At 37.5% G+C, this 17,266-nt stretch overlaps 1 protein-coding gene across 4 annotated transcripts in view; it reads right to left on the bottom strand.

Annotated features, from left to right (window-relative positions):
• ADAMTS20 (ADAM metallopeptidase with thrombospondin type 1 motif 20) overlaps positions 1-17,266 on the bottom strand; it is a 100,207-nt gene that overhangs the window by 71,379 nt on the left and 11,562 nt on the right. For all 4 annotated transcript variants that reach the window (XM_075080969.1, XM_075080970.1, XM_075080971.1 and 1 more), the window contains exons 3-4: positions 14,682-14,844; positions 10,685-10,941 (exon numbers count right to left, since the gene is read on the bottom strand). In XM_075080969.1, coding sequence (XP_074937070.1) covers positions 10,685-10,941; positions 14,682-14,844 — 420 coding nt within the window. The remainder of the gene's footprint in view (positions 1-10,684; positions 10,942-14,681; positions 14,845-17,266) is intronic.

The raw sequence follows: 17,266 nt of genomic DNA, 5'->3' as shown, positions 1-17,266 counted from the left end.
CCATCCATATGGATTCTACAATTTGACTTAACACAGTTGTTGAATGACAGCCTTATCTAAACCAGAGTTGCCACCAACCACAGAAGTTCTGGCTTTCCTCCCTTCTGGCTTGTGCTAAGGCTGCAAGGCTACAAAAGTAACAGGTAACAGCAATATTTCTTTTTTATTTTTTTGTATTATGATATGTTGATCATGAACATTGGAACTGATAGAGCACTGGCTCCCACTGAGTCACACTCTCCCTTTCTCTAAACTGGAGACTCCACAATGTGCAGCATTGTCCTTCATTAGTTGTTGATACACAAGCTGGAAATGGAGGATTTGATAAGGGCAGGGAAGGAGCCTGAGTTTTGGAATCCATATGGAGAACACATTTCAGAACAGCACAGCTATTGTCTGCTTCCTTCCATATGGACTCCATTCTTGGTTACTAACCAGCAAGTATCCAACTATTTGAGGTGGGAATAAGGAGCATCTCTCAAGCGCTCACTGAAGAGTTCAATTAGGCATAGACGCATTCAGAATACCTTTGTCAAAGAAAAGCTGCCTGTAAAGGCTCAAGCACTATTTAGGCAGAAGAGGTTATCTGAATTTTAATGAAATAAAATACCATTTTGCTACTTCAAAACTACTTTTAAACTACCACGAACTATCAAGCTCATAATGTGTTCTTATAGTTTGAGATCCACTTTGATAAACTTAGAAATTATATTTCTGGATATCACAAATAGTCAAGGTATGTTCCTGAATGAATTGATGTCTTAGAGTAACACAAACAATTATCACACTCAGCTCATGTAACTAACAGCAAGCAAGCAGTCTACATTCCTTCAGTCAATGAAGAAGGAGAAAGCAACTTGGGTAGACGTGACTATCTGAAGACATATTTAGATACATGTATTTTCATACAGGACAGTAAGATACTATTTCATTTCTTTATCCCTTTAATATGGAGGGAGATGAGTTGTCTAATTTTCAGATGTGTGAGGCTAGGGGAGATTAATTCCAGCCCAACTATTTCAAGTTTTATTTCTCTTCAGCAAAGAGGAAACAGAAGACTGGTTCATATGGCTTTCCAAAATCATGTCAGAGAGGAAACAGAAATGAGATCCGTGAAGATCTTTGGTTTATAATGTGAAGATGCTTGCCCTGAAGATTGACTCTCCTACCACAAAAGCTGATATAAGAGCCACTTAGAGAATAAGAGCCAACAGAGAATTTGTTACAGCATAAACCTATACAGGAAGATTACATGCACAAAGCATTAGCAGAAAGATCTTTTACAGAACAGGTAATAGACTGTTTCATGTCTAGATTGTATCTTTGAAACAGGCACTGCTATAGAAATACAGTAAAAAGAATCCTAGAATGATTTGGGTTGGAAAAGATCCTTAAAGATCATCTAGTCCCTGCCTGTGGCTACGAGGGTTGGACATCTTTCACTAGACCAGGTTGCTCAAAGCCCCATCCAACCTGACCTTCAACTCTTCCAAGGATAGGGCACATCCACAACTTCTCCGGGCAACCTGTTCCAGTGTATCACTACCCTCATCATAAAAAATTTCTTCCTTACTTCCAATCTAAACTTATTCTCTCCAGTTTAAAACTGTAAGCCCTTGTCCTGACAACTACAGGCCTTAGTAAAAAGTCTCTCTTGATCTTGTGAGTCCTCTTTATATATTGAAAGGCTACAATCAGGTCTTCCTGATGCCTTCTTTTCTCCAGGCTGAACAACCCCAACTCTCTCAGCCTTTCCTCACAGGAGACATGCTCCAGCCCCCTGATGATTTTTGTGGCCTCCTCTGGACCTGCTCCAACAGCTCTATGCCCTTCTTGTACTGCATGCCCTGGAGCCAGACACAGTACTCCAGGTGAGGTCTCACCAGAGCAGATCAAAGGGGTAGAATCACCTCCCTCAACCTGCTGGCTATCCTTCTTTTTACGAAGCCCAGGATACCATTGGCTTTCTGGGCTGCAAGTTCACATTGGTCCAACTTTTCATCCACCAGTACCCACAAGTCCTTTTCCACAGGGCTGCTCTCAGTCCCTTTTTTCCCCAGTCTGCATCGATACTGGGGATCGCCCTGACCCACCTGCAAGAACTTGCACTTGGCCCTGTTTATCTTCGTGAGGTTCACTTAGGCCCACTCCTCAAGTCTGTCAAGGTCGCTCTGGGTGCATCCCTTCCTTCAAGTGAATCAACTGAATCATGCAGCTTGGTGCCATCTGCAAACTTGCTGAGGGTACATTCAATCCCACTATGTCATCAATGAAGATATTAAATAGTATTTGTCCCAATACAGACCCTTGAGGGACACCACTCATTACTGGTTTCCACTTGCACGTTGAGCCATTGACTATAACTCTTTGGACAAGGCCATCCAGCCAATTCCTTATCCATCTAATAGTCCACCTGCCTAATCCATCTCTCTCCAATTTGGCAGCCAGAATGTTGTGGGGGCCTTACAGAAGTCCAGATAGATGACATCCGTAGCTCTTCCCTTGTCCACTGATGCAGCCACTCCATCACAGAAGGCCACTACATTAGTCAGAAACATCTTTCTATTAACTTGTAAGTCAGTCTAGTTAATGTCTTGTTCTGAAATGTAGGGAACAGCTGCATTTCACTGGCTGTCACGTAAAGGGCATGCAGGTCATCTGAGGTAGTGACACTTGATACAGGGGACAGAAACCAGTACAGGATTTGTCCAGTTCTACAAGGTTATAATTCAGGTAGAATAGGCAAAGGGACTGAGAACTGGATGATGGGGTTAACTAGGTTCAACTAATACCAAATAATACCACAAGTACCTAAACTGCAACTATCAACCTTCAGTGCAACGTTACCCCTCAGCTCCTGTACCACAGTATGTGAAAGGAAGACTCATTTCTGCTCCTGGGTGATTAGAATGATCTGGGCAAGAAGTCCAAGATGAGCCTTCTTGGGATTAAAATGTAGCATTTCTTACTCTTATTTGTGGTTGTTACTGTAGTTGATGGATATTCCCTCATGTACATTAACAGTCCCTTGAAAAAAATCTTACTGCTGTGGAAATGCTGTCTTTTGAGGTTATCTGCTAACAAAATCTGAAAACAGAGAAGGCAAAGAAACCAACACAAAACCCAGTCAGGTATCCTCCTTCCTGCCTGTTTACACAATGTCGATTTAAAATATTTAGGCGTAACTATTTCTTCAAAACCCAATACAAGTGACTTATACCTCAGAATAGATGCATTAGACTGAGTAGGTATAAGAAGAGAAAAATCTCATTGCACACCTGAAAAGAATCTGTTGCAGGACCTTCAACACCATATTCATGCACCATCTGAATTATCTACTGGCTATCTGACTGTAGAACAGCTGAGACCTGAAATGATGTCACTTAGGTGCCCAAGGCCAGCAGTTCTTGCCAGAATCCCAAGCATACTTTCTCTCATACTGGAGACAGATAAGCTCCTGCTAAACATAAAAGTAGCACTGCTGTCATTAACCCTACATTTGAGCCAAAGTATGGATCCTTTGTCTCATGTGCACTTTCACAGCCTCCAAACATTTAGTTACTACCACTGCTTAAGAAAGACCAAAGAGCAAGACTCTGTGCTGATAATGAGTCACCCTTACCAGTGAAGTAAAGTAGATTCTGCAGGCTGGCTGAACACATGTGTGAAGAGAAAAGTTCTGAGAGTTGAAAACCACAAACCAAACTTGAAGATTTACCTAGGGAACTGTACAGGCTAAAATCATCAGCTAAGACTTGAAATGATAGATCACTGCAGGGAAGTGTCAAAGATCTGGAATATAAGATTCTTATTTTTAATGAAAAATTACAGGGTTAAGTACTCCCTGCTCCTGTATTCTAAGGATACATCTTTCAATGCTCTCTTATTGGAAGCATTCATGAAAAAGGATGATGAAATGGGATAGGAATTTGATAGAATACACCACCACTTTACAATTTCCAGATCTACTTGCTTTACAGTGATCTAAAACCAGGCTCCACAGAAGTAGGAGGTAATAGCCAAGGCAAAAGGAAATTAGTTTCAAGAGATTTTTTTCAGACTCTTAGAATCAGAATCCACACCACAGAACAGTTCAGACAGCACAACAGTAAAGAAAGGGGGGGGGGAATATATATGTATGAAGCTAGTGACCCTTCAGTGGAAGGATCACAGCTTTCATTTTCATGATATTCTCAAAGATTAAGTCAGATCTTGTCATCACCACAGCTGTGGCTGCCAGGTGACTAGAATCAACTTGGTCACAACAAAGTTTAGCTTCTCTTGATATCCCTGTTGTAACTGCCCATTAAACTGGGACTATGAATTGTGGAAAATGCCCTATTTAGAAAAGGGGTAGTAAATTAGCAAGTACATCTAGAGGCTGGAAGGTAAGTAAATGATATATCCAAATCAAACTCGACTTCTTCAGCTCTTTTTTCCTAAATGTTGTATCACAAGACCTCCTCTTTCCTCTTGTCTGTTACACACAACCACAGTAGTAGGAGAATACAAACATTCATATCCCTTGAAAGAAAGACAGTATCACTTCTTAGCTCACATATTTTGCAGGCTCCAACAATCTCTTATTTATCACTGTAGTGATGAAAGGATGTAAGATATCCAGGATCTGGGAGATTTCTCCTTCACCTCTTCCATTGTCACATTCTGATTTTGTCATATATTTTGTAAGACCCCAGAATTGCCTGAAGTCATGAGATAAAGAAGTCATCACAGCATTTATTGCTTCAATGAGGAATAAAAGCTGTGTTATTTCTTCTGGTGTTACTCCTATTCTGCTCCATCCCTAGTTCTGTACAAACTTGTGCTTTCACCAGTGGAACCTAATGCCAGCAGGGACTTCTCATGCAAGCTTGCACAAGTATACCTACACACCTTAGAGTTACCATTTCCCCCCACACACAATGAGTTTTAGGTCACCTCCTATACCCTCATCCAAGTCCTCTTCAATCTACCATCCCCTGAGTTAACCAAGCAGAGGTTCCAGATGACTCCCTAAGGTACTCTAGTGGAGGCAAGAAGAGAGAATACATCTCTTTTAAAGTCTGAGTCACCCTGCCAAGAATGCCTGTGCTCTGTCTTACCTCTAACTTGGGACTGAGATGGTTGCAAAGATATCCCTTTAACATTGCAATAACTCAGTAAATGGTAACTTATCATCATCTCAGCCTTCTGATGAAAACATGCACCAAGGCTATAATCACATAAACACTATCATATACAACTCAGATGTCAAAGCATCCTTCCTTTCAGTATCTGAAAGAAACTACCTGAAAAGATCATTTCACAAGGCATAGACATAGCCAGGCTTCTCTAGTCATTAGAAGCTATGAAAAATACATATGTGTTGCTTGGCAAAATGTCTCCTCTTTATACACAAGATGAGTCCCAGGCAGCCTAGAGCAAGGCCTTTATCATAATTAAACAGTACCAAGGCCCCTCCACAGGGGCAGACCTTGAACCCTGTACTACTGAGGAGAAAGTCAGAGACAAGTACTAGTCTAATCATTAGATATCTAATGACACACACGACCACTGAGGTAGCAATAGTAATAAATAGCACTAACAGCAGTGAAGTGTAAAGATGGCCAAGTATGTGCCAACCTACATACTGCAAGATTTGATAGAATCATTTAGGTTGGAAAAGACCTCTAGGATCATCAAGTCCAACCGTAAACTTAACATTGCCAAATCCACCATTAAACCATGTCCCTCAGCCGCTCCTCAGAAGACTTGTTCTCCAGATCCTTCACCAGCTTTGTTGCCCTTCTCTGGACACACTCCAGCACTGCAATGTCTTTCTTGTAGTGAGGGCCCCAAAACCAAACACAGTATTCGAGGTGCAGCCTCACCAGTGCCGAGTACAGAGGCACAATCACTTCCCTACTCCTGCTGGCCACACTATTTCTGGTACAAACCAGGATGGTGTTGGCCTTCTTGGCCACTTGGGTACACTGCTGGCTCTAATACCTCTGTATTAGCTAGTGGACCTCAAGATGTAGAAAGGCATTATGACATTTAATATACAGGCACCCTGGAAATAGAATACAAGGGGAGTCACAATTTAAAAAAAGGAGGGTTTTTTAATACCCATATAGATATCCTTATGTCAAGGTAAGCAAGTCTAGCTCAGAATTTTATACGAACAATACTTTGAAAGTAATTGTTTCCAATTATTCATTGGTATATTCACTAGTGTATAATCAAATATCCATTTTCATTTTAACCACATCAAAGTGCACAAGATCGTGTGGTTTTATATATCCAGAAGAAACATAAGGTATAGAGCTTAGGCAAGAACCAAATGACTTTGTGCTAGCTCTCTAGATTTCACTGAGAAAGATAAAAAAGCACTGAGCATTCCTGCAGTATTAGTAGTAATACACTGATCTGAGTGAAAAAGGGATAATATACAAGCATAGTTTAAGTAGCAGATGCAAGGAGCAATGAACTTATCACTACATTTTGAATTTAAAAATATTTATTGCCTTTCAGATGCTAGTCATACAAATGAAATTATTAACCTACAAATTGAAGTCTACTGCCTATTATTTAAATGATGACTATATGGGCAGAATCAGTAATGTCAAATGTTCTTAAATGCTAGTATGCATCTATGTTTTCCCAGAGTGTTAAGGAAAGATGAACTGTTAACAATTATATGGTATGAACCGCAAAGTATAAAAACATGCTTTAAATTCATCCCATATATATTAGGACAAAAGATTTTGGCTGTTTTTTAATGGCAGGGCAGCACACTCGTGCATGGGATCTTTCCACATAGAAAATATTTCATGATCAATGTTGATGATTAGCTGTCAGAACAGCAAAAAAGTAAACAAGACTACAACTAGAAAAATTTTCTGCTGTTAAGACCTGTTACTTACTGCCTTACATTTTACAACTCAGTAAATTATGGTAGCCTCAACACATTACTAAAATGACAGTAGCTATTTCAAGGTACTTTGACGGCAGCTTGATTTGTACAGATCTGAAAGACTACATGAAGAACAAAACAATGGAGAATCAAAACCATTTATGTGCAGTTCAAGTTCAGAGCCTGTCCTGATGACAATTAAAAATACCAGCTTTTAATACCATTTTATAATGGCATTATTTTACCATTATATAATGCCATTTAATGATTCCAGTCTCACTGCAAGTTCAATGGTCTGAACTGATGCTGTCTCAATCCTCCCCTTGAATGCATGGCTGCCCCTCCTCCCATGCTCCAACCCTAACACTCACATGACTAGGCAGCCAGCCAAGTTCACCATCTGAGCTGGCCAACATAGCCCTACCACAGGTGGTTTTACATGTCAAATTTTCTTTTCAGAAAGGCAAGATTAAAGTTTTGTTGCAAGCAGACTAAGAACAGACCAAGAAGGTTTTTTTTGCCACCAAACTGTATAAGCCGTACATTTCTTAAAAAGGTGTCAATAATCAGGATCCTGATTCAGAAAATCAGGGCAGTACCTCAGAATGTATCATGGAACTAGGTTTGATGATGTTTTGGTGCTTTTACATTAAACTCCAGTGTCTTAATGGATTATTTCAGTTGCTAAGATCAAGCTTTAGGGTTAGGGACTTCAAACTGTCACAACATAATGTGCCTAAGATAGCTGGAGGACTCTACTAAATCTATTAAGGCAGTACGTGCTGCCTGCTATGCTGGTGAAATGCTTGGAGGAACAAGAAAGGACATTGCAAGTTAAGCAATCAGATTTATTATTTCCTTTATTATTTCACATTAAATAACACCACTTTTTATCAAAGTTTTTTATTGAAATACAATGAAGTCCTATGGCAAAGGTTTTCCTTTTACTTCTAAATACATATTTCAATCAGAACTAGTGTTTCCAAGACACATTGCAAATACTGTGAATACTCATCTTGCCAAGATTTATGCAATTTTAAAGACAAGAGAAAATGCATTCCAGTTCCAGTTCAATGGGATTACTTGCATGCTGAGAGTTAAGCCCTTTCAGGTTGAACTGGATGAGTGACAAGACACTTAAAACCCTAAAAATATTTAGCAGTATATTTCAGTTCTTATTTTCCACTCATAAAAGTATCCTATAGCAGCAAGTTTACTTTAGTAGCTTTGTTGATGCTAAAAAAAAAGAAAAATGGGCCACGATTTCAAAGGTTCTTTTGAGACCTAGATGTCTTTTTCATTAAAATTTAATGGGATTTGTATGCTAAAACTTTTTAGGTTTCTTTAAAATCCAAGCCAAAACTGAATATCCTTAAGCTTCAGAATTATTATAAGAGTAGAGTATAATGCTTGATTCATTTAAAATGTCAGCAACTGGACAATTTCCTGTAACAGGAGAAGTCACTTGACCAGACGCAAGTACCAGTTAAATTTAATAATCAAAGCTATCTGTAAAATGGCAGAAAGGATAAAATTTAATAATTTCATTTCTTCCCTTTATGCGTAATGAAATAAGACTAATAATGGTTCTATTTCAAACACTAACAGGCAGTGGGCCAAGGAACGACCCACCTGCATAGTGATGAGTTCTAATATAGATTACATAGCAAAGAGTGGTAGTCACTTGTTTTCCTATTCTTCACATTACCAGTTTACTAAAAAATAACTACTATGGGGAAGGAAAAAAAGAGACTGAATACTGTATCCTCATATGCATTATTTCATTTGTTTGACAAAGCTATACACACATATATATACGTATATATGAGTAGAGGCTTGGGCCACGTGACTTCTAAAGGTCTCTTACAATTTAAATTGTTCTGTGATTCTATGACATCACTGAAGTGCTTCAAGGAGAAGGGATATGAGCTGGGATGTGTATTCCTGGAGGGGTGGGGATGAAATTGACTGGGCTACAAAGAAAATCTTTCAGAATTAAGATCTGATTTTATATTTAAAATATCTGCATTTATAAAAGCTAAGCATTTCTAGAAATAATGTCTCAACAAACTTGTTTCAAGATTACCTTCAGACGGAGCAGATGTACATGTGGAAGAAGAGCTGCCAGAAGATTCTAGCTATAGATCTTACTATCTACTGTGGTATTCAAAGATTAAATTCATGTTAAAGATGTAGTGTTCATGTATGTCATGACCTCAAAGCCAGCAATAAGTGCCCTGAGCCCTAGTTTTACAGTATAGGTAGGTAAGCACAAGAATGAAACCACAAGGTTTTTAGCAAAGAACTGGTAGTCTTTCACTCATACATGTGTATGTTAAATACTAGATCTTAAACAGTTCATATAGACTCCTTCAGCAGCGACTGTACAATGCATAACCTTTTTACGTGGTAGAAATCCAATTATGTAAGTAAAAAGAAGAAACATTACACTGTAGGGAACAGTGGTTGAATGTACAACATCTACAGATGCAGGAACAATGTTAAAGATCAGGAATTACATTATCTCTAATCACCTCATGAAATTAAACAATAAGTGTTCCATTTCACCTTATTGTAGATTTTTGTAAAAAACAGCTTCCATTTTAAAATAAGTTTGACCACTTCATTTTGGTTCTTAGTACAGCTCAGTATTAAAGAAGTAACTTCATAGATATGGCATCTTTGGGATCACTTGTTTCTAAAAGAATTGCAAGTTGTGTCTGTACTATAAGAAAAAATCCACCTTTCAATACTGATTTTTTGGGGTTTTTTTAATACCTGACATTTCAGGCCTTCACACCACTGCTAGTAGAAAAAATTCAGATACTGAAAATGAAGTATGCTAATGTCCTTTAAAATTTCATTATTTTTCTTATAAACCAATTTTTAAAATTCCATCTTCTAAATTTAGGTGCCTACATCTGTGTAATAGGTGACAGCATCTCTACTATCATCATCTGGATCTCTAGACATTAGACGGAGCAGGATTCAGTTCTGTTGCCTAACTACACATTATCTAGCATCACTTCAGATGCTATAGGTTATCAGACACCTATACAGAACTGGTAGATATGACACATGATCTACAGGAGACTTGCACACCTTTGTGAAGCAGCAGCTCAGCTGAGGCCAAGTCAGATGTCCCACCTGGCAGGCCATCTTAAATGGCACTGGAACTTTATGAAGCAAATTGACTGCAGTGGCAACTAGAGAGCTATTCTGTTCACCCAAAAATAGATGTTTATAACTAAAGAATTACCATGCAGAATATTTTAGCATGCCTTTTCCTGAAATATGGTTCAACAGATGTCATGGTAAACCTTTTGATTTTACAGACCTTATTTTACTAGATCCTGAATCAATCCAAGAAGTTACTTTTGGTTCAAGAATTAACTAACCACAGAGATCTCAAGTGATCCTAACTTTTCAAGTAATTTCAAATTAATATGGGTCAGACTTCAAGTTAGCATTACTGTAACCAAGCATTCTTTCACAATGCCTTTTAACCTCTGTCTGCTGTCATTAATCCATATGTTTAACTCACTGAAGTTTAAGAATTCTTCTAATGCAACAGCAAATCAGGAAATAGGTCACAGCACTTCACCCACACACCTTACTGCATTAAACTGAAAAGATCCATAATTTGAAGTTTTGGCCCTACTATTATGTTTATGGAGTCTTTCTTTTAATACAGAATTCAGTTAAACCACAAGACTGGGAAGTTGCAGAAGAGAAAGCAGAATAGAAGCAACTGAAATTGCCAATACTTATGAACTTAAGTTTACTTACTATTGACATCAGTGTTAGTACGTAGTGTTGTAAATTCTGCCCATGGTGACGAACCATCTTGGTGTCAGCTGTAACCATCACTTCTACATATCTTGGATAGGAAAGAAAACGTTTTTTCCTGGAATGTGGATTGCCAGCATCCTCTACAGATAGGTTATTTAAAGCATACTCTAAACTGAGAGACTTCTGTAAAACATTGCTCTCTTCCTTCAAACTGCTGAAGGTTTGATGTAGTAAAGTGCTCTTTAATTCTTTTTCTGTAAAGTAAAAAAGATTAAATTTAGAAACCACATTCAACAGTAAGAGAGAAAACAGGAGAAAAGCTGCCCAAGAGACAAAGTGAACTTCTATTTGTGATCTTATTTCCAAGAGAACTAGTGCAAGAATATATTGAACATGGAAGTTAGTAATAAGAACATTGAACTGGACATCTTGTACATTACCATGTAGTTCTATCATATATATTCATTGTTAAAAATTAGTTAAGAGATAGCAGTATTATACAGTTCCTAGAATGTAATATAATCCAGACAGGCAGGCTAGAAGGAGGTAAGCACTACAGCTTACACAATGCAACAAAGGAAGCAAGTTAATTAAAAAAAAGTATTTTTATAGACAAACCTTTGACACTAACAATCAAAACAAACCATAACAAAGACTAGGCCTGAGTCCTTAATTCAAGGCCCTATTGACTTTTTCATTTATATAAAATATTTATATAAATATGACGTTTACTTCATAAGCAAGTATGCATCAAAAGCCTTCAGTGACACCCTTAACAGCTCTGTTAACATTCATTATGTAAGATCAGGTTCTAACGGAAATATAGAACCTACTCAGGTACCTCCAAATTAAGTACTGCAATACTTCCAATTATGCTGTACAGTCCAGCCACCAGAGGCTTCTGATGCCTGATACATAAAATCCACGCATCAATCAGGGAGTCACCTTAGCAATAGCCCATATAAAATAAATTATCTGAACATACTTGAATCCTTGCTACTCTCCAGAACTTAAGCACCTAACTAGACAGGTCAGCACCCTCAGAACTAAGCTCTACTGTCTTTCTGGAAGCTAGATTCCTCTTAAGTAGCTGCCAAAGGATCTCTCTCCTAATCCTTTTTTTCTAATGACTTGGTGACTACAGTACTGACTCAAGAATTCGGAGATCCCAACCCTGTCACCCTCAACTTGAGAGGATTTAAATCTATGCATTCCATATTTGAAGAGAAGAGCCATCATCCATAAACTTTAAGCTACGTTTGACAGGTCAGTAGTCTGTCCTCTTTGAAGTTAGAGCACAATACAGCCAGAAAACAACAGCAGAGGGAAAACAGCAGCACCTGAGAGGTTGCCAAGTAATTGTCTAAAAGTCAGTCACAAAATATAGGTATAATAATTGCAAAAGCTATTGGCACTAACAACAACAAGGGTAGAATTTGGGGACTGGCTTTGAAAAGGAGCTTGTTAATGAGTACCTATGTATATTAGATGTGTTCAGACTAACCGAGTTTGATGCGCTGAAGAGAACTGGCTGAAGCAATCTCTTACACACATTATCTTTATTAGGTCACAGAAGGTGTCAGATTTCAGAGTACTGGCAAAATGGGAAACCACCTATATTTAAAGATGACCTAAATTTATGGACCAGCCAAGACAAAAATCAATACCAGAACAAATCAAATTTTGTTTATAAATACTATAAATCAACAACTGGATGAGTAATAGCCATCATATTTATCAAAAATGTATTACGGCAAACTCAGATGAGCTTCCCTGTATTAAGGAGACAAGATTTACAGATAGAAGAAATGCAGCAGATGTCCTATCCTGAGTTAATTTTTCATCAGCAAGTTAGTTTAGAAGAAACTAGTACAAAACAAGGAAGAGATAGACACTTTTAGAAGTAATTATCATGGTCCAGTTTCCAACTAAAAAGATGTACTGAATGCTATGGCTCTCCATATCCTCTGTCAAGGTTCATTTGTTAGAGGAACTCCCACGATCACAAGTATTGCTAGATATGCTCTATAGTGACAGATTCACACCCTCCTTGACAGGAGAATGCAAATAACCATGTAAGATTAGCATTAAAGGAGAGAAATTTCTGTCCTTCTAAAGAAGATATATATCACAAGGGTTTTTTCTCCATAAACATTTCTGCAATTTTGCTCCCCCAAAAGTGACAGCAATCCCTGGCTCACAATCTTTTGTAGTTGCTCCAATGAATGAAAAAGGGGGAATGACCGTATTCTTAAAGCTTGGAGCCTTTTTCTCACACTAGGTTGCTTGTATTAATAGAACTCATACACAACATAGAAAAAACCCAAACCACTCAAACGGAAAGACCTCTACTTTGGTTCAGTACATATTATCATTAAAAAAGAATTAGGAATAACACTTGCTTGATTTTTCAAACAAAGCACTAACTCCTCATACTGCAGTGACAATCAACAAATAGATAGCATCAGCTTTCTAAAATAGAGCTAAAGAAAAGAAATATCTTTCACTAGAATTTCTTGAATTGAAGATGAAAATAATGGTTGCTTGCTGGCCTTAGTATCCACATAAAAGAAGAATTCTCAACATATTTTTTCTGAGTATAAAGTATGCTTTAAGAATTTTCCAAAATTAAGAACATTAGCCACCAAAGCTACACCATTATTTCTGCAATTTCTATTTTCAAATACCTGGATAGATATTCCTTAAGAAAATAAAGTTGAAATTTTATTATTTTGCTTTTCTTCAGACAGTCATATCTATGCACTCAGCCTTGGTTAAATATTCCTGAAGTGCAAGTACACTCAAAGTGCCTAAATGCAGATTTCAATCTCATGAAAGGTGGAATTTTATATTAGACAGGATGTTTCTAAATGCCAAGCTGAATCAAATATAAGTTGCTTTCTCCTACAGTGAATCTCACCCATTTATATTGTCTTTGAAGCCCAATAAACAAAGCCCCTATGCTTCTCTGAAAAGCAAAAGAAAAGCATTTATGTCTCTAGGGTTAAAAAAATATTTCCAACAAAAAGTATTTTTAAAATGGCACTAGTATAACAGTAAAGGTTACAAAGCGCATTGCTTGGACAGGATCTTCAAAGGCTTCTACATCATTATACCCCAAAGCAGATGGCATCTCAGTGTTTAGAATTAGTCTAGGGACACCTACAATTTCATATAAATAAATTTCTAATCCTGCTCTTTTGTCTAGTTTTTGTACTCTGATGGTAGCTGCAGGTGTCTTGCTTGCATCATCCTATTTTCCAGCTACAAAGATGCATGCATAACTAAAAACTACTGGAAGTTTTCTGCCCCACTAAAAACATATTAAAGCACAGTGCTTTCTACTTACTGCTTCATGGCATTAATAAAGCTTTTTGTCTTTCATAGTCACTGTCACTGCATACATTCTCACTCTTAAGTTACTCTGCTTAAGGACTAAACTATGTACTGTGAAGCTATGAAAGTACAACCATTCAGTTGTCACATATCCTAACAGCATGCTTGTAAATTACTCCATTTCCCTTTATTTTAATTAAAACTAAATATTATGAATATTAGTATGAATAAATTATTAAAATACTCCTAAGGACAAAAATCTACATTAAATAGATACTTCCATTATTAAGAAAGACAGATGTCCTGTATTATTAGACTTGCAATAAGTTCATTATCTTTTGTGAATATAAGCAAGAACAAGTCCTGAGGATCTACTCTAATGTTTACATATGGGACAATGTAGATGTAAAAGTAAACCCACAGAGAAGTTCTTGCAGTATTATGAATTTTATTTTGTGTTTCGGTTTTTTTTATATGCACATCTTATCCTACGTTTGAATTAGCCACTGGCAGAAAAAAATTGCTGCCAAGCCTACATGAAAGAAATGTGCAGGTTCTGATGGAACAATCTGGAGATAAATAATATTTACAGAAATTAAAAATTTGCTTTTTTTAACAATTTGAGAAAGTCACATTGAAATTTTAAGTATGACTATACCTGAAACTTCACAAGTTTTATGGGGTTTCTGATACTTCTTTTTAAGTTCTTCGTGCCTGTATATAAGATGTGGTTTGTTATGCTCATCTTCATGTTCACCTCCATCCGCTTTCATCAGAGGTTCTAAAAAATATTCACCATCATGTGCCTTAAAGGTGCCCACCTGAAAGTAAGAGAAGTAATTGATTTATTTTCCTCTAAAATTACTGATATAAAAATAATTTGCATTGGAATAAACTGTGATATTTTGAAATTAATGGAAACAAACTTGCATTTGAGACAGGAAACTTCAGTGGAAGCTGGAGATGGAAGCTTGAAGGTAAGGCAAAGAGAAGTTTGCTTTCAGAGTTATCCTACCAGAATAAGTCTTAACAGACTACCTTGCGTATTAACAATGTATCACAGGTAATGGATCTACAGAGTTAATGAAACAAAGGAGATCACAAAAGTAAAGAAAATATAGGTATAACCAAGCAGGAACAGCTGGGAACTGCACAAGGAAAGCAGAGGCCATCAAGAAATTCAGAACTGAGTGTTGTCCAAGTTCTAGACTGATTTGCTGCCTTCTGTCCTTTACACAATTAATATAATATTTTTCTTCTGAAATTGCATTTTGCCCATAGGTTAGAAACAGCATTAACCTGATATTCTTTTTAAAGATTTTGAAACAAGTTCCAGGAATTCAAAGTTGACAGTTTCATTAATGTGTCTTTCTCCTCAATTTTCCCCCCACTCTGTAGCGGACACACATGGGTAACTATGTAAGGGGAACCAAAGGAACCTGATTAACAAAAGCACTAGCACATATAAAAAGAAAAATTAAGTTCCTTTCCCCCAGCCCCGAACCCCATAATCCATTTGATTATGAAATCTTAAAATAGAATCTCTTCTTTCTCTCTGCACTCCTAACCAAATTCATAGGTTCCCATGGCTTAAGCACCTTATTTCAGGAGACTACAAGGAAGAAAAACCATGTAATAATTTAACCAAATTATTTTCAGATTTTTTGGCAACTTCCTCACCTCAGCCAATGAAGCCCCTAGAGTGAGCAGGTGCAGTACATCCTGTTGCCTGTTTTGCCATATTAGCAAGACATGTTGACCAATAAGAGAATTGTGATAATCTACATAACATGGTTTAAGAGATTAAGTGTTCATGTCAACCTTGAAATTTAGAGGAATGGCAGAGCAAGGTACAGAAGAATAGAAGTGAGAATAGGGTTTTTTCCAAGCAACCTACAAATAGTCTTAAAATCTGCTGCAGGCTACCTTAGTGTCCAGGGTGTTGTACTGGAATTATAATATGCCCTTGATCCTTCCAATAGTTACCAGTTTTCCACGTTTAAAAGTCTGCTAGGCTTCAGGCAGATGTCAGACTATCTGTAATCTTGCCTGATACATAGCATATGTATCATCCAAAAATCAGTTATTTTAAATCCAGTGTGGTTGGATCCTCTTTCATTCTGCAACAAAAGGTGATGCAAAGACCCAGCTAAATACTATTTTCCTTTCAAGACTCTAAATCTGACTCGCAGAAACACTTTCCCCCCCTCAGTTTCATTTAAATTATTTGCAAGTAGTCACCATGCTGAATCCTTTATACGTTCACTTCAGCCTTCTCACACCCAGTGTTTCCAGGGCATGTGATTTGTAGAGGACAGCAGATCAAGCGTAGTGAGAACACTATGTGCCTTCCTGGAAAGGGCCTCATGAAAACAGATATGTCACAGCTTGTCGGTTAGGCCTAAGTAGGTGCAATCTTCTGGGCAAAATGACAGGGACAGACAAGAAGAGCCTGTCACTCAGGGCCAAAGCAGTAAGAACTGACGCTAAGATTAATGTTTATGGGTTTTATATAAGTTATTAAAGTCCCAATTACCAAAACATGATAAATTTGACCCCAAACTATCTGTGAACAGTAACATGCTAATTATTTTTTTCTCTTGACATATGATAACCTCTATTTCTAGAAAAGAGACATTTTTAAAAAATGCTATTTTGGATGTAAGCAAAAGCTTTACTGCTACTGCTTTATACTACTTATACATTTTGCTTCCCTCCTACTCCTTCTAATAGGTAGAGCAGGTACTCTATTTGATTCTTCAATAGTTTTTCCAACAAACAGGCCTTCAGATTTTACAAAGAAATGGTTTCAGCTACAACATACCAATTATGAGAATAATGGCACAGAACTAATAACGTGTTTATGTCACATTTTAAACCAAACTCATCTTCCAGAATATCAGACTTTCACTGGAAAAGATTAATTGCAAAAACAAGGCTATATTTTTCTACCATTCCATACTCAAAAAAATCACTCAGACACATGTTTGAGTTTGATCAGCGTGAAAATTCCAGTCAGCCTCCCGACCCCATACTTGGACAACCAAGTGCTACGAGAGGAAAAATCCTAGCTAGGAATTCAAAACCCTATTTATGTACCATTATCCTATCCAGTGGATTGGGAAAATGCAACATAAGAAAATCTAGGATTGCTAATACTCCAAAAGAGGTATTCCTGCCTTGCCCCTCCTCTAGATGTGCCCTTCCACAGTTTTTTGTTTAAGTACTAGCAATGGAAATCAC

The sequence above is a fragment of the Phalacrocorax aristotelis genome, chromosome 1 (genome assembly GCF_949628215.1).
Source record: "Phalacrocorax aristotelis chromosome 1, bGulAri2.1, whole genome shotgun sequence".
In the NCBI taxonomy this organism is placed as follows: Eukaryota; Metazoa; Chordata; class Aves; order Suliformes; family Phalacrocoracidae; genus Phalacrocorax; species Phalacrocorax aristotelis.
This window is presented reverse-complemented; position numbering and strand designations above follow the sequence as displayed.